The 27,176-nt window shown below is 34.7% G+C and overlaps 2 protein-coding genes across 2 annotated transcripts in view; both read left to right on the top strand.

Annotated features, from left to right (window-relative positions):
- LOC138692746 (uncharacterized) overlaps positions 1 to 27,176 on the top strand; it is a 44,601-nt gene that overhangs the window by 16,892 nt on the left and 533 nt on the right. Inside the window, exons 6-10 of the mRNA XM_069815939.1 lie at positions 2,912 to 3,489; positions 14,748 to 14,773; positions 17,548 to 18,503; positions 22,859 to 23,080; positions 25,832 to 26,083. Of these exons, the coding sequence (XP_069672040.1) occupies positions 2,912 to 3,489; positions 14,748 to 14,773; positions 17,548 to 18,503; positions 22,859 to 23,080; positions 25,832 to 26,083 (2,034 nt within the window). The remainder of the gene's footprint in view (positions 1 to 2,911; positions 3,490 to 14,747; positions 14,774 to 17,547; positions 18,504 to 22,858; positions 23,081 to 25,831; positions 26,084 to 27,176) is intronic.
- The window catches only part of LOC138692791 (probable cytochrome P450 6a14), a 47,758-nt gene continuing 35,200 nt past the window's right edge, over positions 14,619 to 27,176 (top strand). Inside the window, exon 1 of the mRNA XM_069816002.1 lies at positions 14,619 to 14,773. The gene's annotated coding sequence lies outside the window, so the exon portion shown is untranslated. The remainder of the gene's footprint in view (positions 14,774 to 27,176) is intronic.

Here is a 27,176-nt window from a genome sequence, read left to right as displayed (position 1 = left end):
GAAGGGGGTTCAAATAAGATGATCAGCGCCCGACGTCGTGGATACCGAACATTAGAACTACATGTTGGGTAGATTACCCAGAGTTCACTATTTATCCGTTCGTTCGAGATGAACAGACGATGCTCGAGAAGACAAGAAGGCAGCCAGAAACTTGCTAATGAGTGGACATAAAGTGATACTAAGTGTGTGTATAAGCAGTGTATGTTAAACAGTGATGTTTATGGACGTTGTAAAAATAGTGTTGTTGAATGAATTGTAAAGCAATAGTAATATAATAAATTGAACCTTCTAAGTAGTTTTTGCAGACTTTTCCATTGCGCTGTAGACTAAATACCCAAAGAATACAATCCCAATTATGTAACTTTTTGCTTTATTTTCTGTCTCTGGTTATATTTTAATTGGATAGTGTAAAATAGATCGTCTCTTTTATCTTCCTGTTGGCTTCGGTAAGAATTTTCAGTGGAAGATGGTGTGAGAAATAAAAATGTAAATGTTTTATTTTAAACTGGGTGAGTTGTGAATATCGATGAGGGTGGGAGGGAAGGAATATTTTCTGCATAATTAAACATTTTCGTCACCAGGTGTGCTGCTAAATGCATGGAGTAATTAGTTTTTGTTTTCGCTACTTGGTGCGCTGCTAGATGTAATAAGTTATCCACCGTCCAACAGATGGCAGCAAGATCAGTTTCTACATTAGCGCCTCCAGAATGTGTTACGGAAAACTCAGTAAGTTTCGCATCCTATTATATATCCATCCATGGCTACACATTCTCTGATGCCACTGGGGCAGTGGACTTCATGTATGTACTAATAAAAAATAACACATGAATACATCGATAAGAAAAGAGTAGAGGAGACTGTTGTACCTTTCGTACATTTTCACTTTTTTTTTTTAATTTTGGGAAATGAAATTTTTTAAATGAAAAAATGCTTGAAATAATTATTGAAGATTCCTTTACAACTTCCTGTATGTATTTTCCTGTTTTTACAAATCTATTAAGGACGGAAAAAATAACATGAAGGGATATGTAATGTGTTCAAAGGTACAACAGGTTCATATATCTTGGAACATACCATCTTGTAAGTTGTAACACATGAAATATAGGTGGGAATATAAGCTGTAATCATATTTAAAATGTATTTGCAATCATGAACCAGAACAGGCTTCTCTGATTGAGATTTTATTTCCTGGAGGAGCGATAACTGCTTCAACAGTTTTCTTCAAAGCATCCGGATCAATTGGGAGCCTCTTAACTCCATACTTACTTCGTGACATGATCTTAAAAAAAAAAAGAAAAACAAAACCCGATAGTATTGTGTAGTCTACCTCGGAACATGTTCTATGGTACAAGATGTTTTGTGTTCAAAGGTACAGGAGAGTGCACGTTTAAACAAATATGGCTGCCAAAAGGAGAGGTTCGAATAAATCACGGAAATTAAAATGTGTTGTTACTCACCAGATGATAGGGAACACACTGTACTTGATAGATGGTAACAAAAACAATCTGATTTTTTCTTAGAAAACATATACATATAAAGGAACGAAATGTTTACTTTTGTTTCCAAAAAAATTATTTTGTCCACAGAACTCACACTTTGCAATAAATCAAACTGAAATTACGATCAGAGCTACTTAGTGGCTTTCTCTACAATCTTCTTCAGTTGGAGTCCTCTAGGTACCAGCAAAAAATTAAAAACAAAAAATGTTCAAAAGTACATTCTACTAAAGGTACAATAGTCTCCACTAAGTCACCTTTGAAGTTCAAGGTATGTGCATTGCAATCGATATGTTTGCTCATGTTGGTGTAAATTGGCATGGATCGGTCATGAATTCTAGGATATGGTATCTATAGAATTATGACCGGCAATAATTGCTACGCATTGTTTCCTGGGAATGTAGGATATGGAAGTGCACCAGGGCTCATATCTTCTTACTATAATCCCACTACTGCGATACAAACAGCTTAGAACATAAGCAACACAAAGTAAAGCGTCATAACTAAGCAATGTTTCGTCATTTGAAAGCAAAGTTTTTTTTTTAATCCAGTCAAAAATAAGATGATTCAGTTATTGTACCCTCTATGTTTCTGCAAAATGTGGGAGGGAAAAAAAGTACCCAGGATGACACTTTGCAATTCCTGAGGTCCACTAGCCGAAATTTCATGAGAAAAAATTTTTGATCATGAAGACTCGAACCAACGTCCTTTTACAGATAGATAGATAAGTGCATTTATTGATGCATAATAAATTATACAAACTCATGTACACAAGATCCTTTGCACGAGCTCATACGGCCATTCGTGCTGTAACTATGCACAGTTTGAATCTTCAAAACGAAAATAATGCCTACTAATAATAAAATAGTGAAACAACAGTTATTATTATTACTACCGTTATCATTGATTACCACTATTATAACTAATCTAACTTTATACCAAATTTCACAAAAATAATACAAATAAAATAGAAGGGAGATATGAAAAACAGACACGCACAGTGTCACACACACACACACACACACACACATACACACATATATATATATATATATACAGTATAAACAATTCAGTTTCTTGTTGAAGCTGCACCAAATAATCCAAATAATAAATATAAAGGTAATACAGTATATAAATAAAAACACACACACGCAATAAAAAAAAAACATTATCCCCTAATTCTATCATTTGCTCAATGTTAATATTACTCATTGCAACACTAACAAATCTTTCCCTTATCCTTAGGCTCCCTCCCCCTCGGCCAATTCCACCCTCAACTGTCGAACTTTTGCCAAAAATTTTCCCACACTGTCATAGGATTTAACGTTATTTAATACAGCGTATGTCGCCAAGTGTCCCCTGCTAGATGTAATGAAAGGATATAGAAACCGCGTTGTCCTCCGTGATATCCAAAGTTGAAATGTTAGAAGGCAAAATCGATTATCTGGAGAACCAGTCCAGACGAAATAATATTGTAATTTACGGCGTACCGGAAGAGGAAAGAGAGACGTGGGAGCAGTCAGAAGACATGGTGCGACGGGTAGCGGCCCAACTGGGCATCGAACTCCGGGAGTGGGACATTGAGAGGGCGCACCGAGTGGGGCGATCTTGGAACAGGAGGCGTCCAATAGTTTGCAAACTCGCAAATTATAAATTAAAAGTTATGATTTTGCAAGACGCAAAATACCTACGGGGGAGTGGCGTGCATATAAGTGAGGACTTCAGTGAGCGGGTTAGGCGAGAGAGAGAATTTCTCAAACGCCATATGTTCGAGGCCCGGCGTCAGGGATGCCATGCTGTCATCCAGTACGACAAGCTCATTATTAACGGCAGACTGTGGTCCAGAGTCGAACTGGAGGCAGTGGACAGCTTGGAGGAAGATGGGGCGAAGTCAGTAGACAGGAATATAGAGGTCAGCCCAGAGGATACCGTGGTGGCGTCAGAAGAGAGAAGTCGGGGTTCGGAGAACAATGGGAAGGAAAATAGACCAACTGTTAGTGCCGGAAACGCCTTTTACAGACTTAAAATCCATTGTAAGGTAGGAGAGTCTTAGAACCAAAACTAGACTCTCACAATCTGAGCATCCTTGGTCGTGTGATCATCACACTGAAGGACCACCGTGGAGACGTCACATGACGAGAAAGGACAAGGACAAATATTCAGTCTCATCGAATGGAAGAAATATCAACCCATGCTGGGAATCGAACCGCGAATCAACTCTTCTCAACTAAATGATTCGCGGTTTACTAAATACAGTAAGGAACTTAATTGAAACCAATAAATAACACACAAGAGCAAAAAAAAAAAGAAGAAGAATAAAGAGAAAAAGAGAGAAAAATCACATTTAATACAAAATGACAACTAGACAGAAGCCAGTGATATTCAATAAAAACATTAATATAGTCGACAGAAATAAAAGGTAAAAAATACACACGTTTGTTAATATTATATATCATGAATAAGTTTATAAATTTCTTTTTTAAAAGCTTCAATTTTAAAATATTTCAAATTTGGAAAATGGTTTGTAATTGTAGAATATGTGTGTGCAGATAGTCAACATATAGATCTTCATGAACTTCTATTTGCTTGTAAACCAATCGTAGGCATGGATGATCCAGAGAGCTCCATTTTGCGATGTTTGTAGTGGCTTGAGGATAGTTCGACGTGCATAAAACCAGGCAGGAAAAGCATAAGTAAGAATTGGAAAAATTAATTGTCTATAGAGATTTGTCTTCTGTTTCAAACTGAGCACAGGAGATCGTAGTAAAGAATACATTTGAAAAGTGCGAGCAGTAGCTTTAACAGCAGTAGACTTGATGTGTTGTGTCCAAAGTAAGCGTTTATCAAGAATGACTCCGAGATATTTAACTTGATCAACATATTGTAGAGAGACTGACCATATAATGTACTGTAATTTTACTATCAGGTATTTTGTTGCACTTGGTAAAAATTATGGATTCCCACTTGTCAGGGTTCATTTGTTCCTAAGTGATTTCAACATGCAGCTCAATGTCTTACTCAGAGTCCGTGGATATACAGAGTAGCGCAATCACCGAGTCGGCCGCCATTGTTAGTCCTTTTCAACACGCTAGGGATAGGAATATTTAAAGTGAAACTCAGATATTTTTAATTTGAAGGGCAAAAACGTCTAAAGGATCTTCTCACATTATAGAACATTATTATCAGTCAACATACTAGTGTATAAAAACTTCATTTAATAATTATTACAGCAAAAATACGCATTTAAGTGTTCAATATACTCCTTCATAAACATCACAGCAGCATGAACTTAATAAATTACAAGTAACAAATGAAAACAACAATTTTGCAAATAAAATAACAATAAATCTAAACATTTCCAACTGCATTCCTCGTGCAAACTCTCCGGCTTCCGCATATAAGGGCACACTATACTGAAATTTCTCGAAGTTTATTAGTTTTAAGAGTTCACAACAGTGAAACCAATAACTACCATACTTACGAAGCTAGATTCACCAAGTTTTGATCACTGGTATATCTGCTTATTAGTGACAACTGTACAAAATTGCATCCGCCTATGATGCGTGGTTTGCATTTTATTAATTATTTTATTAAAATATTGAACCGCTTTATATAAAAAGTCGCACTACAATTGACATCATTCTTAAGTGATTTTCACTTACATGGCTCCTTACATACATGGAATCAAAGCTTACTATAAGGTTTTGTTGTAAAATTAATAAGTAAATTGCTAGAATTTTTTAGTAAATAAAAAAAATTAATAGTCATAAAAATTCCTAGTAATTTACCCATTCGCTGTACAGAAAATTCCAATAGTAATGTTTGTTCCAAGGTATATAAAGAATCTTATAAGTGAATATCAATTAAAAATGATGTAAATTGTGACGCAAGGGACTTTTTGCATTAAGCAATGCACTATATAATTAAGTTATTAATAAAGTGCAAACCACTTATCATAGAGAGAGACGAAAGTTTGTACATGTGTTATTATCAACCAGATATACTAGTGATAAACATTTTGTGAGTTTAGCTTTAAAAGTATGGAAGTTAGTAATTTCATTATAATGTCCCCAAGGATACACTGATGTGAGATTTTGTCATTTTTGGTAAAAAAATCGTTTCTTTGTTTTTAATCTTTAAAAAAACATTTATGGTCTAAAGATGTCCTCTGCCAATTTTCATGATCATATGAACGGTCTACAAGCTGTTTAGGGTCACATTTTTAAAAGGCTGCGAGATCTGACTGTTAATTTAAATTCTCCGTCCACGACCCCCACTTTGAATTCTGCGACCATTTTGGAAATTACGCTATATTTCATACATTATTTATTATATTAGATTTCCGATTGAGCTAGTGTAGCTTCTTGACTTCTCGAAATATTTCTTCATAGAATCCAACAGGCGTTAGACCTACTTCAAAGGCTGCTTTCGTTTAAAAGATATTCAGTTACAAACGAGAGCACAACTCTTATCTAAAGGAAAATTACACTTGTTGCTAGTAGCCATAACAACGTGTTTTCCATGCTTGGTTTTTGTTTGTGATACAAGAAATATTTGCAAGTTTCTAACAGTTTTATTGTTAGTGTTATAATGGTGTCTATAGTCCATAGTGATTTGTAAATAATATTTATCTATTATAGTGTTTTCATAAGATTACATAATTTTTTAGTCATCTTTATTTACTAGTGTAGGTTAGGTGTGCACAGCGTGGTAGTGTATATAAGGATAAGTTCTGTATATAATATTATAGTTCTACATGTTTCAAAATGCCTAGAAAATAAAAAAGACAGAGAACTTTTGAAGTCAATTTTCTCCACTTTAATTTTCTGTAAATTTTGCATTGCTAAAAATGCTACTCTTTCTACAGATTCTGTACTACATGCATGATTTTTTGTAGAGGTTTTTGAATATGTTCTTAACAAAACTTACTATCAGTATTATACCTAACACTCATTTTTTTGTTGTTGTTCTTGTTGTTTAGTCAATTGTCCGAAGACAGATTTGAACCTCATAAGTACCACCAATAAGGCATCACTCATGAGAAAACTAGGCCAGGAGATAATGGGGTAGGGTGGCAAGTTTCTTTCCCCTTCCAATGCATACTTCGCCGATTAGCTACATATTCCACTAATCACACTTCAGATACTTACAAACAATTGTCTTCCTCTGACACATATCGTCAAGTGAGATGTACTGCCTGATTATATCTATATGCATATCAGCCAGAAGAGGTATTTTTTAATATTTAGTTTTTTACGCTCGAGTTGAATTTTTCTGTTATTACACTTTTAGTGCATTAAATAGGTTTAATTACTTTTTAGTAAAATAAAGAGGAAAACTGTATAGTAAGTTTCGTTTCTGAAGGTCTGACACGTATGTAGACAAAAATTCTGGCCAAAATAGTAGCAATTTTTGAAAACCTAAATTTGCAAAATTTAAAATTACAAATTAAAAGTACAAAATTTCATAGATCTACTTAGAATAGTTTAGAAAATTGAAATTTCACATCAGTCTAACCTTAATAGGGTTTCTAGTTTCTACGGTCTTTGTATTTTCTAATCGAGCCAAACAATATAATCTTGTCTCAAGAATAAATTCAGAACTTCACAAATATATTTTGTCATTCTTGCAAATAGCAAATAGGATCAAATTCAGAAATGCTTGATTTGAAAGGGAGAAGATGGTAAAAATTTGACACTGATACTAATTGGTACGTGACTTTCATTTGTTTTATGTAGAAATATCATTGCTGAATCAACTTAAATTCTAGATTAGTTTTATAAAAATATTTTGGGGCCCAAATTTTGACAAAATAAATATCAAAATACAGTCATTCATTAATCTCACAATGTATGCTCGCTAGGTAGCGGGTCGTTCCTTTTTATATTTATAGTCACTTCTTTCCTTTTTCCTTATTTCTTTCACCTTGTCACAGAGAAAACAAATGTGCGCTTTTTTGTGTTCTCTGTGAACAGTTCTGAACACAGTAGCATTGCATTTTTTCGCATTTAAATTACATTCTTTCCCTATGCAACTGTATACTGCATAGCGCGCGCTGGACAAACAATGGCGGATTTGTCGGCATTTGCCGGCTCAAACGATTGCGGTACTCTGGATATCCACGGACTCTGGTCTTACTTGCAGTCTTTTGCCACCTGTTGAGTAATTTTTGAACTGCTTGATATTACATGGACTTTTTTGTTGTTTTTAAGATTGTAATGATTTGTGATGAAGGAAAATATTGAAATTTCAATGCTGAGTTGAACAACTTAGTAAAATGGCATAACTTTGTATGGTACATTTTTAAAAACTAGGTCACTAATTTTATCCGGTCCACGAGACTTTGAAGATTTTAAAGTTTTGACAAGTTTTTAACTTCTGCAGGGGTTATAAAAATTGTGCTAGAGTAGCGTTTATGAAGAATTACCAATTTATGACTCCTTTGAGATGAATATATTCATAAACAATGGTTTTACTTTGCAACCGCAAACACTTTCAACATAAAAATCGTTCGATAGTTAGCTACAGTGTAGCTATATTCTAATGCACTGTTGTAGATCTACTGCCTCTACTTGTTTCAAATATAACACTAGAGGTCCACGAAAGCAATACTAGGGAAACGATCATTTTTTTATTAATTCATCCTGGACTTCTCGCATGTTATGTTGGTAATTAGCAGATTAGCGGGGCTTAAAAAATGTTATAGTGGCTCACCAATGAGGCAAAAATTTCACTAGTCAACATGGTAGAATTACAAAAGCGCAATTAAAAAGTCGGAATTTTTTTCATTCAAGTGAAAATTAATTAGGCCTAGTAACAAGAAGGGGACCACAGTCGTAGCCCAAGTGGTAGCGTGTTTGCGTGTTGTTCCGGAGTTGTGTTCGGGCGTGGGTTCGATTCCCGCTTGGGTTGATTACCTGGTTCGGGTTTTTCCCAGGTTTATTTCAACCGTAAGGCGAATGTTAGGCAACCTATGGCGAATCATCGAACTCATCGAAGAGCGTCGTTAAATAACCAGAAGAAGGGGGGGGGCTACAACAGCGCACTAGAATATACTGGCAAGCATCAAAAGATTTTTATTTTGAAAGTATTGGTACCTACAAACTAAAGTCACATGTTTATCATTATATACATAACACAAAAGCCAGTTAAGCTAAAGAAAATTTTGCCTTCTTGGATGTAGCTTTCCTGGAGAATTACCACTAATATTTACCTATATTATAGTCGTTTAACCATACTAAATAATTGTGGAACGTGTGAATAAAATGGAGAGTGAGGCTAGAATTATTAAGGTTAATGTAACAATGCAGGCCTACAAATATCTCTTTGTTCAACCACACCTAACACTTACCACCTTTATTATATTAGTCTATATATCCTGTCAAATGAAAATTATATAATACCGGTAATGTTTAAGTTAAATATACCTTTTTATTTTTAAATTCCACAAATAATCTCAACTAATGTGTCTGATTTGATCATAATATGTTTTTTCTGAGTTAGTTCTGTTTTTTTCTCTGCACTGTCAATGAACCCATAAGATCACATTCTCCAATAATAAATCAAAACAGTTGATTGGTCGCACTTCGTAGTGAGAAATCACTCCCAATCGCCCTCACTCACTAAATCACTGCTCTACTAGTGACCAGCTGATTCAAGACCGCTCTATAGCGCAGGTCTTTCGTCGTCATCACTGGCAAATAGAAATCGCCTCTAATCACTGGATCACTGGTTAAAATCACTGTGATCGAATATTAGCTGTCACTGCTCACCGGTGAGTGAAAAATCACGTTTACCCCATCTCTAACTAAAATAAAGTGAAATAACATTTATAAAAATGTCACTGATAAGTTCATCGTTGCTCTTCATGTGCTGTTGGAAAATATAACAAAGATTACTAGAAATGTTATGTGAACATTTCTGGTTCATACATGTCAATACTTACTTACTTACTTATAAATGGCTTTTAAGGAACCCGGAGGTTCATTGCCGCCTTCACATAAGCCCGCCATTGGTCCCTATGCTGTTGCAAGATTAATTCAGTCTCTATCATCATATCCCACCTCCCTCAAATCCATTTTAACATCATCCTCCCATTTACGTCTCAGCCTCCCCAAAGGTCTTTTTCCTTTCGGCCTCCCAACTAACACTCAATATATGCATTTCTACATTCGCCCATACATGCACATGCCCTGTCCATCTCAATTCCTAATTATATTTGGTGAAGAATACAAAGCGTGCAGTTCTGCGTTGTGTAACTTTCTCGATTCTCCTGTAACTTCATCTCTCTTAGCCCCAAATATTTTCCTAAGAACCTTATTCTCAAACACCCTTAATCTCTGTTCCTCTCTCAAAGTGAGAGTCCAAGTTTCAAAATCTTACAAAAGAACCGATAATATAACTGTTTTATGTTTTCTAACTTTCAGATTTTTTGACAGCAGACTAGATGACAAAAAGCTTCTCAACCGAATAATAACACGCATTTCTCATATTTCCCTAAAGAAATTAGGATGTTAGGAGATTACTTTTTAGAGTTGAGGAACAACGCGTATTTCGTAAAGGAAGGAGGTCTACAGATCTTATCTTTACTACACAAGAAATTTATTGGTAAAACGAAAGAATATAATCTTGCTATATTTGTTTCAGGATACTTATTCATATTAAACAAGCATGTGATAGAGTTCAATGATCTAATTTATATGAAATTCCAAAATATTATTTTACATACTGTACCACTTCTAAAACTTAATCCTTGAATAAAAGTCTATATCACAGTACAAAATAATCTTAAGTTTAATAGGATTAATATTGGTAATAAATTAATGTCTATTAAATTTTATTTATATTCTTGATTTATAGGTTCTATATGATTTATACCTCATATTTCTACTTATGGAATATCTAATACCGTAAAATACGGTTACTTTGCACCATTTTCTAGTTAAAAATTTGTTTTCAGTCTGTATGTAGTCTTTAAATGTCTAATTTTGAGATGGGCATTTATTTTATAAGTTCTAGGGGTATGCAAGAATGTATTTAGCCAGTCATATCTTCGAAAATAAATGTCTTTTGAAATTTATAATCTGCCAAAAATTGATGCAAAGTTACTCTGCACCGCCAGAGTTTTAAGAGAGGTGGTGCAAAGTTTGCCACTGCTGGTGTTACATTGCACCATACACGTCTTAAACAATGAAAATATTCTGTATCAGGAACAGGAAAAATTGAAACACAGATTCAAAAACTGCTATAAATAGTAACGCGGACAAAACTCTTTTGAAAAAAAAAAACTAAACAAAATTTCAATATAAGTGGTCACATTGTTCTAAAATGTTGTTTCAACAATATTTTCAGTTCTTTCGAATGACAAGTCGAGACAACAGCACGTGAATAACTGTAAAAAATTATATGTATTAGGCAATTTTGTGTCAAGTTCTGGAATGGAATATAACCAAGCCCTTCTTGATACTTTCTTGAGTGGATTTAGTCTCCCAATTACATCCTCCCATTCATATTCCATAATATCCTCCCTTTCAGTTCATTTGCAGGATTTGAATGATTTTGCCACTGCATTGATGACAGCACTATTTGTTTTTATTCCCTGGTACCTGTTAAAGCCGAACCAATTGCTGACATCTTTTGGAGCACTTCATTTGGAACTGTGTCCCTCAGTGATAAGCCTAGTATCCGTATCAATAATTTCCTTTGACAATTTTGAGATTGTTACCACGTTTGGCAGTGAGAGACCATGTACGACTTTAATATGTAATAAAAAGAAAAACAAATTCAAGTAATTTAGCTGTAATACAAAGCGTGAGTTATAGTAAGCGTTTTTAAACTTCATGGAAGGTCCTCAAATGATTATAATGCAATTAAAATTTTAAAAAATCTTCGTTTATGTTTCTGTGCAAAGTGACCCCAATTTAGCCTCAAATTCACCTTGATTAGAAAATTATTCTGTAACACAATTTGCCGACGAAACAGCTGCACAAGTGAAACTAGAAAGTATAAATGGATGAATAAGGAACAGATACACGTATAACTTATTTTGAGATTGTGCACACCATCTCTGATGAAAGGTAATTAATTTAATCTATATTTCAATCAAATTATGCACACGTTCTGTTGTTAAGGTATAGAGATACCATAAACAATTTCTATGACCACGAACATTAGAAAAATACTGTACACATATTCCATCTATTGGTGGAAGTGATGAACAGATAAATTTGATTCACGTAAACACCCCTAGACCTATATAAACGTTTTTCATAGATGGTGCAAAGTTACCGCTGCAGGTGCAAAGTTACCCCATTTTACGGTACTCCTTTATATTTAGGTTATAAATCATATAAGGTATTATAGGACAATATTAAAACTACAAAACGTGCAAGAAAGGCTGCGCTTTTCTATGTAGTTGGCCAAGTTTTAACACGTAGGTCATAAGACAATCTTCAAAAAGCAACGCATGATAGATTTAATGTTAGGAGAAAACTTGGAATGAAAGATTCCATTAACAATACGAGAAGCTATGGCGATGCAAGACAAAGAACAGTTTAGAGTCAAGACAATCACAGACAACTACAAAGTAGCAACTTTCAAGTATCTGGAGACATTGTAAGTAATCTAGATTAGATAAGAAACATTTAGATAAATAAATAAATATAACAAACGGAATGGAATTAAATGATAGAACCTTCGTAACAACATGTCAAGATGTTAATCCTTGTCTCCACAAAATCTATGCTCACGTTGTATTATGACACATGAGTTTTGAAAAAAAGGTTGGAGATAAAACAGATTTGATTACTCAGACCCTTAAGAAGAGTTACAAGAACAGATACAAATCAAAATAAAAATAGGAGAAAGCTTAGAAATAGCTAACGTGCTTGTAGATATAAAAAAATATATAAGTTAAATTTGAAAAGTAATAACTTGACGATTAACGACAGAAGACTTTCAAAAAGGATTCTCGACTATGTTCTAAGAGAAAGAAGTGTAGGCAGACAAGAGAAGTGTTGCGTTGGTCAGACCAGATCTGAATCTCTGAGCTGCATCTGGAGACCTGAGCCTTCATCGACAAAAGAAGATGAATTACTTTTAGGGTAAATTGCCGTTCCTGTTTTGATTTTAAATACAATATCGTAATCGTGTATACGGATCATCTGCGAATGCGGATATATGGATCATTTGCGGGGACTAAGAGGAAGGCAGAAAATAGGAAAGATTGGATAATGCTGGGTTTGCAATGAAGGACCTGCCCTTTGGACAGAAAACTATAAATGAATGAATCATAATTTTAATAACAAGCAAACATTCTGAAGGAGGCAGATAGAAAAGTTAATTTTTTCTTCATTATGTTAATAATGCGAAAAGAAGTGCTTATACAAATTTTGGCCACTCGACCGCAACTACTAGGGACGTAAAAAATAAGTTCGCCAGGGGCCGTTAACAGAAAAAAAAACACAATTTCATTGGAAAAATTTATTGCAACAGACACAGCAATTGTTGAGCTATTTTTCAACATATTCCCCACCGCATTGGAGACATTTGTCATTTCATGGCATCGACAGAGAGGTACAGATGGCTGTCAAACACTGGTTCCCATCCAAAGCGGCTGAATTGTACGACACAAGGATAGAAAAACTGATCCCTTGGTACTGCTGTATCTGTTTCAATAAATCTTTCCATGCAATTGTGCTTTTTTCTGTAAATGGTCCCAGATAAAATCACTTTCTGGACGGCCTCATAATTGCGGCCGAGTGGCCAAAATTTGTATAAGCACTTCTTTTGACATTATTAACTTGGTGGAAGAAAATAAATTAACTTTTTTATCTGCCCCCATCAGAATATTTGCTTGTAAGATTATTATACAGAGTGAGTCAGGAGGAAAGGTACATGGTGTGAGGAGTGATAATATTGGTGATTCGGAACAAAAAAGTTTCTATGAACATATGCACTGTTCTTAACAGAATCTGATATACAGATGTTTGAAAATCACGGGCGTCAGTCTCATGTCCTTCATCAGCCTCACATGCGGACCCAACCAAACCGACATTAGGTTGTAGTAGGAGCAATGAAAGTATCCTGGGCGTTGGATTTATCGCGGTGGAGTCATTTCTTGGCCACCGAGTTCACACGACCTTACTCCGTTGAATTACTGTGTTTGGGTTGGCTTAAGAGTGAAGTCTACCAGCACAAAGTATAAATAAGGGAGAAACTTCTCGCTCGTATTTTACATGCTTGTGCTCAAGTAAAGGAATGTCCAAATCAGCAACAGAGCAGCTATATACAAGAACTGCAAAGTGCACTCAAGTTGTCAGTGGACTTTTTGAACATGTTATGTAAATTAAAGTACACAATTAAACAAAATATAAGGTAACAATATTTTAATTTACTATCACCTGCACTTTTCCGGTTCCTCATTGTTTCCATTAGTTTTCTCCGAAACCGTTCAGAACAGGACATATAAACTTGTTTGTTCAGAATCAACAATATTATCACCTCTCACACCATGTGTCTTTTCTCCTCACTCACCCTGTACGTTAATGTGATAGTTTCTGAGTAAATTATTCATTTGTCGATACCAAGTATCAACAATAGTGTAATTGAAATCACATTCCACAGATAGACAATCTGACGGTACGCCCAAAACCAGTTTCTTCAAACCAAGGATTCTGAAAACGTGTATTTTCGCTAAAGTGTAGAACTCGATTTTTGCAGCACCATATAGGCTACTGATTTATATTTTGTTTAATGAGACAGTAGATGTAAAACGGAGAATTTCTTTCTTTTCTTTTTAAAATTCTAAATTGAAATAACATCTACCAAAAAAAATATAGGCCTATCTATTTTTTTTAGATCTTCACATTTGCCATTATCTCCACGTGTATTTTCCATGATGATATGCACAAACGACGGAATTGATTGTATCATACGTAAATTATTATGATTTTATGGGTATGTTATCTGAAGATTTAGAAACAATTCAATACAAAGTAGGCACATGTTAAGTTATCTGTAGATAGAACCACTTTGTGCGTCAAGATATTTTCACATTATCTTAAACAGCTTTAAATCGCTGACTCATGAAATAACACCTCTTGCCCATTGCGTGAGACGGAAGAATAGAGTAGGACACACAAATTACATAGCAGCCATTCTCCTTTTCACGGTACTGCTCTTTGCAAGTCATACTCCCCGCGGCACAGATATAAAACATAGAAATATTCGAATTCTTGACAGTGTTTTCAGAGATCTGCACAGATCAACATAAACAGGTAGGTCTAAGTACCTAACTGCCCATATTCTCTAATAGTTTATAACATAGTTTTATTTACTACATTCATCAATGAAGACCCTTTAGATTGTGTTTCTTAAACCTCCTTATTGGTGTATTATTAAAATTTTATTGAAACTTACCTAAATATTTTGTTATTTGCACACTATAGAAAAGGTCATTCACCGAAACTTACATTTTTATGTTGCGTTGTAATTTCTTTGAAAACGGTGTGTAAAGATTAGATCATAAACAGTGTTTTATTTTTAATCTTTCTTACGAAATACCTGTTAGCAATTAGGCTAATTTAAGTGGTTCTACTGTTAATTATTCCATATTTATATTTATTAGAAACCTACTAGAATTGTTTGTGTCATAAATAATAAACAATAATATGTACACACATAAAAACTACTCGTTAATATTTTAATAATCTTTGACAATAATAGGTATATAATTTCCTTCACTCAGAGTTACCAATTTAAATTACTATGACATTCCTTTAATAATAATGTGTAAACAAAAACAAAAAAATAATAATTTATTTACAAACTTTTTACGCAATGCTTGTTATAGTTTAATTTAAATGGTTACATTATGAATTATTAATTTATGTTGATAACTCTTCCGTTTATTTATGTTTCCATTTCATTAAATTATTTATCGACATTAATAAATAGACGTAAATATTTCAACATTCGCAGGTTATCTACAAGAGTGACTTTAAACGGTTCAGATGCTTAGTAATTATGTTGACAGAATTTGAGTGGCAAATCAATGAGATATAAGCAATAATCATAAAAACTAAATACTTCAATTCTTGTCTCAATTTTGCAGGATGTCTCTTTCAAGAGAGCTTCAAAGCCAAAGTCTACCGGATTGATATCTGGTGAACACTTTGGCCAGGGTTGGGAAAAATATATCCATTAGATATGGTTACCTACTATGATAATTAACAATTAATCTACTGGATTATAAATTCCAGGACAATTAACATCTATATTTAGAGTGACAATGAGCAGCACAAACATAAATATCAAAAGTCAAAACGATTTTTAAACAGCAGACAATTAATAATTTCAAGAGAAAAATTGTTCCAGAGCCGGGTATCGAATCTGGGTCCTTTGCCTGAGCGCGCCAACGCTCTACCGACTGAACTACCCGGGAACGTTTCCCATTTTATCTACATATATCAAGTGTGGTTGACAGATCGTCAGAGCCCAGCATTTAGTGCACACTTATTGTGTTCCTGGGTAGTTCAATCGGTAGAGCGTTGGGGCTTCCCTTGAAATTATTCAAATCAGCTTTACAGGGAGCTATACCTAAATTTATTTTAGGTGCCTTGGAAACTTTTTGAATATTTTTCAACAAATCTATTACCTACAATGGCAATGAAAACTGAGATATATTTTTAGTACTGATGTGATCTTATTTAGAGCAAATCCATCATCGTACCAATATCATCATCAGTTATAAGTAATGCCTTACGTGTTTTCTTTAGTGTCCCATGTATTGTTTTTTTATTCACCTCTTTATTTATTAATTTGTTTATTTATTTATTCATTTATATATTAATTTATTCACCTATTTTTATTATTTATTTTATTTATTTATTCACTTATTATTTATTCACTTATGATTTATTCACTTATTATTTATTTTATTTATTTATTTATTTACTTATTTATTTATTCATTCGTCTGGTAGAGTTAAGGCCTTCAGGCCTTCTCTTCCACACGACCAGAACTAACTACTATAAACAATATGAAATATACAATAAACTAAAATAGATACAATGAAATGAATTTCAAAATACAGTATTGGAATAAAAAGATCAAAGTAGAGCTTTTAACCTAAAAATAAGCTACAATAGGAAGTAAATAATGTTATTCGCAATTGAGCTATATTAACCCTAGTAGGCCTAATTACACAGAAATAGTAAAATTAATAGAGAAAACAGATAAAAGTATGAGTAGAGAAATCAAATTATACATTTAGCCTAATAGTAGTGAGGTGATGTTTGACTGTTTGATAGATGTGATAGATACATAACATCTGTAGTAAACACAAATGGATTAATCACAATCAATGACGTCCTTCTTTGTTAGAATCTTATACATTTAGTAATATTTACACCAAGTCCTCATTTAAGCCTCTTTTTGTCCGATGCTGAACGCATACTTGTTAAGATTCCTAGGAAGCAAGTGTGTGAGAGTATTAATTTATTCAAAGCATCAGTTCACTGTATAATGCTCAACGAGATGAAGAAATAATAATAATAATAATAATAATAATAATAATAATAATAATAATAATAACAACAATAATTATTATAATGATGATAATAATAAATAATAATAATAATAATAATAATAATAATAATAATAATAATAATAATAATAGATCACATTAGAAAATTTGACATTATGAAAGAACTGCAGATTGAATCGATTACTGAATATCTACAGAAATACAGACATAACTGGAGATCACATGTCATCAGAATGCCTCGTTCTAGAATTCCACGCCAAATTTTAAATTACCATCCTGTGGGCAAGATATCCTTGGGCAGACCGTTCAAGCGTTGGCAAGGTACCGTAACGGGCCACTAGGCCCAATACATGCAAGGATGAATAATAATAATAATAATAATAATAATAATAATAATAATAATAATAATAATAATAATAATAATAATAATTTATTTTAATGAAGAATGTATTCAATATAGGCCTAGACTAATTGAAAATGATTTATCCTTTTATTATATTCCAGAGAACGTCAGAGAAAGATTCCAAAGATGGCGATCATATTTGAATCGCTTATTCTCGACGCTGGGGTCATAGCAGTTTGCACACTGACAGCAATCTACTTTTACTTCAAGCGTTCCTGGACATACTGGAAGAAACGAAACGTGGCTTACGTAGAACCAACGTTCCCTTTCGGAAACTTTAGCGATGTTATATTACAACGGAGAACAATTGGAGAAGCTTTCAAAAGACTATACGACCAACTAGACGGAGAGAAATATGCAGGCACATACATGTTTACAAAAGCGGGATTTCTCTTCCGCGATCCAGAAATCATTAAGAACGTATTAGTAAAAGATTTCTCCAACTTTCATGACAGAGGTTTCTATATTAACGAAGAGCGGGAACCATTATCAGGCCATTTGTTCCTTTTGCCCGGGAACAAGTGGAGGAATCTCCGTGTTAAACTGACACCGACATTCACGTCCGGGAAGATGAAGATGATGTTCCAGACTTTGGTCGACTGTGGACAGGAGCTTGCCGAATGTCTAACGGAAACAGCTAACAACGAAGAAGTTATTGAAATAAAGGACGTCGTGGCTCGATTTTCCACAGACGTAATATCCTCTTGCGCTTTTGGCATACAATGTAACTGTCTTAAGAACCCAGATGCGGAATTTCGACAATGGGGAAGAAAAATATTTCAACCATCAATTAAAGATTCTTTAGCAGGGTTTCTCTCTTTTATGGTACCTGCTTTATTAGACATAGTTAAATTGAGGGTTTTGGACAAAAATGTGGCAAAATACTTCCGTAATATGGTAGAAGATACAGTTAACTATCGTGAAAAAAACAGCATTCAACGAAATGACTTCATGCAGTTACTGATTCAACTCAAGAACAAGGGAGTAATCGACACCGAGTACAAAAATAGTCACCAGAACGGACACACTACAATGGAAGAGAAATCAGATGATAACAGTGAGTGTTTCAGTTGGAATTACTTTTCTTTTTCTTCTCTTCTCCTCTTCTCGTTTGCTCTCTTCCCTTTTCTCAGATTTTCTTTTGTTTGAGACTTCGTTTCCAATCATCTTTCTGGGTACAGTTTAAGTATATTTTTTGGGGGGCTTCCTCACACTGGTTTAAACCAGAAGGCATTCAAAATGATCATTAATGTAGTAAGCAGCAAACAGGGTTGTCATAAGACTTCCGTTGCATCTTTTTGGCATCAAGGAGAAGAGAGGGCTAAGGGATAACGGGCGAAGTGGCCGTAGTTTAAGGGTAACGAGTAGACCTCCAATTCTAATTAGATGAATATAGGTTAAATAGGGTCCGTCTTCTTGCTTATCAAGTAATGTGTAGTCTTAATTATTAACTATTTCACATTTATTGGTTGGATTAAGGTTTTCGGCAATTATTTGTCATGATGGCAAATAATTGCCGAAAACGTTAATCCAATCAATAAATGTGACATAGTTAATAATTAAGACTTAACATTACTTGATAAGCAAGAAGACGGACCCTATTTAACGTATATTCATCTAATTTAATTGCTTATCGGTCTATGCCTTTTCAAAATGAAAATATCCAATTCTAAACCAAATGCCTATTTTATTTCTTCACTGATGATCGAAGAGTAAGTAGGCCTACTATGTCAAAGTTTCATAGTTTACGGAAGGTTCTAGCGTACTTTTGTAGCGCTTTATGTAGCTCTGTTAGTACCTATTTTCATATTAAATTTTCTTCTGATAGTTTTGTAATTACTTTTCGATCTGAACTGTTTTGATATTTTTACCACGCCACGCCGTCCAATTTATGAGTTTAATGAATTATCCTGTGTACATATAACTACATAGAATGCACTGAATTAGCCTTCACTTCGTTACTAGTATGACCCCATGTGAAAAGCAATGGTCCTGCAATTTAAATATTCAAATTATATTTTTCAGCAATATTTACCAAATTTTATACTCTTAGCCTTCATAACCACGGAAAAAGATATTCTACATTAAAATACGCACAAACCACGCCCTCTCCTGGTTTCATTCACCGATCACTTAAAAGCAGTAATCTTTGGTTCTGGGACTTTTGGTTCTTGGATAAGAAAAAAGAAAAATCTTAGCCCATCATGACACACCAAGAGGTGACTCGCAGGGGGAGGTGGAAATCCAAAGTCCTCTAATCCAAATAAAATTTGGTATCTTGCTTTTTTTTCGCGGGGAAGGGGGCGCATACTACGATTACGAGACTGATTTGTCTGTTTTCCCCTGATTTCAACCGATAAAAAGCCGTACAGGTGTCAAAGCGTGGAAAATCTGAAGTCATACAATATAAATACTGTACAACATTATAATATTTGGGGTGGGGATTCTTTGATACGATGAATAAAGAGCAAATTTTAGCTTATCATGACAACCCATGGTTAGCGTCGTTTAACTCCTAACCGAGATTGGTGCCAGAGAAATACAACATAATCGTAGTTAACTAATAACTATTACTTAAACGTTCTTAACCGAGATTGGTGCACGCAATGTGTAAAAACCGACTGCACTATATTCGTCTATGAGTTTAACTTTTAGTTTCGCTTGTCTATCAGTTTTCCAATCGGGGATTGCAGATGTCACTATGTGTGGCGTATTGATATGTGCTGTTTCTGCAATCCCCTATTCATTTAAAATTTATAGGCTATATGCAGTTGATCAAATTTTCAGTTTGAAAATAGAAAATTAATTAGAGAAAGTAAGCTGTTAATGATGTCAAATTTATAACAGCTAAAGTTTATAGGCATCTACACGTATATCCTAAACTATAGTAATGGCTGAGAAAATGCAGAAGGGGGGAATTTAAATCGGGAAAATACTACAGTAACTGTATACTTTCACAGACTTAGCTAATAAATTTTCGATATATATTTATAATATCGATGTCGAAGTAGAAAGAGAAATGCAAAAAAATAAATCACAAAATTATGTCTTAAAAATGTTAATAAAAGCGGATCTAAATATCTAAATATGTTAATCATAAACCATGTTTCAAAAGTGCATACTTTAAATCAGTGGTTCCCAAAGTGGGGGTCGCGACATGCTTTACGAAATAAAACAAAAAACGCCTTATTAATGGCACATTTATTTTCTGCTTAAGAATATAAACAATCTTGAACATAAAAAAATAAATATAATGTTTCAGTAGCTGTATAAAAATAATTAAAGCGAAAGCTATGCCTACTTTTCAAATGGTAGCTTCTCAAACACTACATTCGATAGACATACACACTGGTGGCGTTTTCAATTTTAAGGACTCTTCGATTATATTATGATAACAATTATGGCGAGAAACTTATTATGCATACATTGCAATTGCTATAAAAAATTTAAAAAATTATTTTAATTTCGAAGTATTCTTACATTCTTTTGATCCAAAACTAGTCAAAGCTCTGCGAAAAAAGTATAGTTTGAATATTCCATCAGTAGGTACATATTTCAATGACTCTTTTCTTAATACTGAATTTCAGCTAGTTGAATTCAGTTTTATTGTCTAAAAACAAATTCAGTATCCATCTGACTGTCGTATTTATTTTGTTTTGAGTGTCTTCCGGGAAATATATTAAAAACTATTATTTCAAACTGTGCAAACTTAACTCTATGCACGCAAAATCAAACTCTGTATTTGTTGTATCCTATGACAAATTTTCCATGAGTTCTTTAATACAATAGAATCAATAATTTTTTTTGTCAAGTGATGACCAAAAACCAAGCTTCCTTATAAATCACTCGATTGTATCTTTGACTGTTATTATGTCAACATCTTGGCATTGCAAATTACTATTCAAAGAGTTTTAAGTGTTCGAAAAGTATATCAGCAAGTCTATGAAGCTAAAGAGAATCGGGAAATAGGTTTGCATATTCAGATTTCTTGTTTTGCATTTATCGGTACATTAGAAGTTGGGTGGTATCCACTGATTTTGAGTAAAATTGTCGTTTTCGATTTTACAGGGATTTGTGTTTTTTCAATGGAATTAAATGCCGGTACGGAAGGGGAGGAAGGAGACGCAAACAAATATCTTGCCCAAAAGTAGGCCGCACCTTGAAAAAGTTTGGGAACCACTGCTTTAAATGGTCGATATTATATCAAAATTTCACTTCCGTTTTTCAAACTTGCTTAGGATTAAATATTCAAAATTCTTAATTGTGTGCTAATCAACATTTCTTTAAGATTTCATGTTGTAATTTCATTTATATAGTTCGACAATGGTATTTGATAAATATGTGAACATACACATTTTGAGATTGTTCTTTCAATTCAATTATTGTCTGTCAATATCTGTTTTACACATACATATACTGTATGTTATTCTTTCAAAGGTAGATATTTGTACACTTCAATTTCTACCAATTTGATTTAATTCATGTTATACTCTGTAGTAATTCATCCTCGTTTTAAAATCAAAATTCGATTATGTGCATAAAGACCACTGCCAATTTCATTCGATTTGATGCATGTACTGAGCTGTCAACATTAAAATAAAAATTCTACACTACACTACCGTACTTAAATGTAGCTTTTTAGGATGTAGGCCAGTGGTCGTCAGCACTCGCTGAAATGGGTAGAGTGCATGGAGGGTAAGGAACTCTGCTCCGTCGTGCACAAGGGATAGAGAGACAGCATACCCGCCAGCAGCGACGACTGCACGCTAGGGCAGTGTCTTTCCCGCGGGTAAGAGACGCTAGTCCGAGCGTGCAATTTGATGACCGCTGATGTAGGCTTTTTATAAAATCTCAATTCCGCTTTTATTAACATTTTTTAAGACATAATTTTGTGATTTATTCTTTTGCATTTCTCTTTCTACTTCGACATCGATATTATAAATATATATCGAAAATTTATTAACTAAGTCTGTGAAAGTATACAGTACTGTAGTATTTTCCCAATTTAAATTCCCCCCTTTTGCATTTTCTCAGCCATTACTATAGTTTAGGATATACGCGTAGATGCCTACAAACTTTAGCTGTTATAAATTTGACATCATTAACTGCTTACTTTCTCTAATCAATTTTCTATTTTCAAACTGAAAATTTGATCAACTGCATATTGCCTATAAACTTTAAATGAATAGGGGATTGCAGAAACAGCACATATCAATACGCCACACATAGTGACATCTGCAATCCCCGAGTGGACTAATCTAATATTCAGCGAATTTATTTTCATTTCCAATACTAATTACCATTGACTGATTACAAGTAAACAAGGGTACGGCATATTCTTAAACACAAGTAACGTAACTACAGAAAAAGTATACTACAATCTCAATTCAAGATACATTATTTATTTTTCAGCAATGTCTATGAACTGCCTGGCAGCCCAGTCCTTCGTGTTCTTCGCAGCAGGCTTCGAGACTTCTTCCACCACAATCCAGTTCTGTTTGTATGAGTTGTGTATCAATCCAGACATTCAAGAACGTGTGAGACAGGAAATTGATGAAATTTTGAATCAACATGATGGAAAAATCACTTATGAAGCTGTTCAACAGATGGGATATTTAGATAAAGTCGTTTCAGGTAAGCTTAAGATTTGTAAGAATGTTCCAACCACTGTCATCATCAATGTAACAGTCAATCATTGAATTTGCATGACAATTTTTCATGGACTTTCTAGTCATTTATCGTTATTTAGCTACCATTCATGTCGGTGGAAATCGGGATTCGATGTCCGAAAGAACATTTAATAGTTTTTTAGTTACTTATTTAGCAACGCTGTATCAACTACGAGGTTATTTAGCGTCGATGAGATTGGTGATAGCGAGATGAGACCGAGGATTCGCCATAGATTCAGCTTACGGTTGGTGAAAATCTCGGAAAAAACCCAACCAGGTAATCAGTCCAAGCGGGGATCGAACCCGCGCCCGAGCGCAACTTCAGACCGGCAGGCAAGCGCCTTAATCAACTGAGCCACGCCGGTGGCTAGCATTTAATAGTAATTTCAGTGGGAAAAGTGGTCGTAAACAAGATTTTCCCCATCCATTTCGCATTTCCTTAACATTATGATTTCATGGTTATTTCACAGTCCCATTATAATGTAGGCAATCATTTCATCTCATCCCTGGATGATAATTTCAGTTAAGAAGAGATGTCAGATCATTTCCAGTCTCATTCAATTACTTTATCCAGTGCAACTAAGGCTGTCACAGTTCATAGTTCGTATACAAAATAACACCTGCTGAAAATTGTACTTGTACAATTCTTAATAATGTAACACCTTATCGAGGCATTAACATAATTATGATTTCTAAGCTAATGTATTAAGGATCATTTCCTCATATTTATCGCAATTAACAACCAATATGATTGTATTACTGCGATGTACCGAAGTACATACGATATTTCCGTGCAGGAATTCTACATTATCATATGATGAAGGATCGGTGGAGCGGAGAAAAATTCTCTCCGGCACTGGGATTCGAACCCGGGTTTTCAGCTGACCCTATCCACTAAGTCACACCGGATTCTAATTCCGATGCCGGATTGAATCTCTCAGTTTAAGCTCCACAGATATGTGACAGTGGCACAATGTCCAACACACTATGTGCAGGGGTGCACTCATTATGAGTGACTAAGTGGTTGGGATCCAATGGAATGAGCGCCGTCTTAAATCACTAAGTGATTATTTACGCATATCATATTATTGCGATTTTTTATTATACTGTATGCGTATATAATCACTTAATGATTTAAGACGGCGTTCATTCCGTCGGATCCGGCCACTCAGTCACTCGTAATGAGTGCACCTCTGCACATAGTGTGTTGGACATTGTGCCACTGTCACATATCTATGGAGCTTAAACTGAGAGGATTAAATCCGGCATCGGAATTAGAATCCGGTGTGGCTTAGTGGATAGGGTCAGCACGTAGAGCTGAAAACCCGGGTTCGAATCCCGGTGTCGGAGAGAATTTTTCTCCTCTCCACCGATCCTTCACCAATATGATTGGTTTATTCAATCTTAAAAAATTATAGCCTACACCTATGTTGACGGATATGTACATTCATAAACAGTAAAAGTGTCCAAAAATTCAACAGGACATTGGAAATGCTATGCAGAACATTTTGAAATAGGGAACTTGGAATCTGTGAAGTCAGATTACGAAGATATGAACTTAAACGTGTTTACCGCAATATCTTATTACTGTTTTCCATATTGTTTGTTGTTTAGTCAACTGTCGGGAGACAAGTCTGAACCTCACAAGTGATACCAACATGGCGCCACTTATGAGGTAACTAGGCCAGGAGATAATGGGATAGGGGTCAGTGCCTTTCCCCTCCCCCTTTCCTTTGCATACATCGACGATTAGCTACATATTATACTAATCAGGCTTCAGATGAATACACTTTATTGCTCTTCCTCTGACACATATCGTCAAGTGAGATACGTACTGTGTGATAATAGCCGTCAAGTGGGGTGATATCGGACAATTTTTTATATATATTTTTAAGATACCACTTGTGTAATGATTGTTACTGAATCATCCCATATAATAGCAGAGTGGAGGCTTTCGTTTCAAAGAGGTGATTTATTGCTGCTATTTATACATTATCACTCGAATAGTGATAATGATTTTCCTTAGAGGCTTAATTTTCATTCGAGTTTCTGCTCCTCAAAATTGCAGTTCTAATATCACTTAAAAGTGTTAGGTGCATCTATCGCAATGAGTATTCTCTCCTTTTTAATTTATAATTCAAATCATGTATTAGAAGATATGACTATTTCAATTAGCGACCCTTTTGGGTTCTCGAAAAATGTCTATCATTTCTTAGATCTTATGATAAGGTTTGCACCTGACGCATTTATTACATTTAAACAAAATGAATCAGCAATTTAATCCAAATCATAAATATCAAAACACTGAATTGCCTACATGTTTCTGAACTAAACCGACATTAATGAAAAGATGTGTCTACTAATGCTTCCAGTTTAAGAACTGAGTACCTCCGTGGATAAGGTTGGATGCAACACTTGGGCAAACATGTTACATCCAACCATTTTTCACTGAGATACTCAACTGACCAAGTGGTTTAGTAATTCAGAAATAATAAATATCAAATTTTCCGCGAGAAAGCATCACACGAATCAAATAAAACATATCAACTACAGAGGTCAGTGAACTCTTATAACATTAACGACTGTGAAATTCCAGAATAAAAACAACTAATTTTTAGAAGATATCTATAAATCTAAATGTCCTTGTTTTACCAAGTGTTGTGTGTATTGCGGACAAAAAAGCCTATATTAACATATAGTTTATATAATATTCCAGAAACTCTTCGCAAGTACCCACCACTTCCTATGTTGAACCGAGAATGTACCCAAAGCTACCAAGTTCCTGGTACGGATATTGTGCTGAACAAGGGAGATTTGACTGTCATCCCTGTGCTGGGACTTCACCATGATCCCAAGTACTACCCCAACCCGGAGAAATTTGATCCCGAACGATTCAGCGAGGAGGAAAAAGCTAAAAGACACCACTATGTATACCTGCCTTTCGGAGAAGGACCCAGAATATGCATCGGTAAGTTCAAAAGAAATTTTCATTTCAGTTGAAAGGCACGCATTTTAATAGATAATAATAAGCTACTACCACAATCTAGTACATAGTCACGAAGCTCAATACGTTGGGAATAAGCATCCAATGACAGCTGAACTTTAGTTGCTAGCTACTAGGATCGCTACTATCGCACAGTCTATTGTTCCTAGTACTCTCACTTGCTAACCGCTTGGAGTATGGCGAGAAATGCAAAAAATCGCCTCAAGCTTCGTGTCTGTATGTACTAGACTATGCTACTACGTCAACTGTAGTGTAGGTCAATAGTGTAGAGCAAGGCTGGGCACCAAGAGCGATTTCTACTCTCTCACGGGGGGCTATATGACTTCTCTTCCCCACCGAACACCGCGTAACCTTGATGCAGTTACGGATGAATATGAAGCGTCCCGTTTAGAGTTTGGAATCGCTCTCTGTGCCCAGCCCTGGTGTAGAGGAACCCATAAATTTGTCTGATAATTTATCTTAGCTTAACATAAATGCTATTATTTGTTATGAGACCAATTAACCTAATATTACATACATAATCCTTACCGTCTGCCGTTTTGGATGCAGCTTTGAAATTTTAAAGAAAACAGTTGTCTTGCGACTACTCTAAATTGTGGGAGATTTCATAAGAAAACTAACGCCGGAATCAGTTTTGAATTGTTTTTAATCATATTCATGGTATGAATAAGTTTATTAATAAGTAAAGAAAAAAATTTACAGAATGTGCCCAAACATCATTTTCATTTTCCAACTGTGCACAGTCGTACATATTTTCTCCCATCAGAGAGGACATGCTGAAGCATCTCAGGAGTGACATCTACCTATAATGATATAGTACTTAAAATGTTTCATCTGAAATTTCTATGTATATCTACACCAAACTATTCACACAATCCCAAAGGAAAATCTGGGTGATCATTCAATTGTTCCACGTCGTCCAATCCTTTGTCGGAAACTGTTTCTTTAGATAGTTCCGTATAGGAAAAGTAAGATGATGATGCACAATCCTGTAGGTAAGGGCTAGGGATATTCTTCTTCACTAAACAAAGCTGAAAAAATAGTCTCTTCGAACACG

Source organism: Periplaneta americana, chromosome 17, assembly GCF_040183065.1.
Source record: "Periplaneta americana isolate PAMFEO1 chromosome 17, P.americana_PAMFEO1_priV1, whole genome shotgun sequence".
In the NCBI taxonomy this organism is placed as follows: Eukaryota; Metazoa; Arthropoda; class Insecta; order Blattodea; family Blattidae; genus Periplaneta; species Periplaneta americana.
Note: the sequence above shows the minus strand (reverse complement) of the source record. Positions and strands in the feature narration are given on the sequence as shown.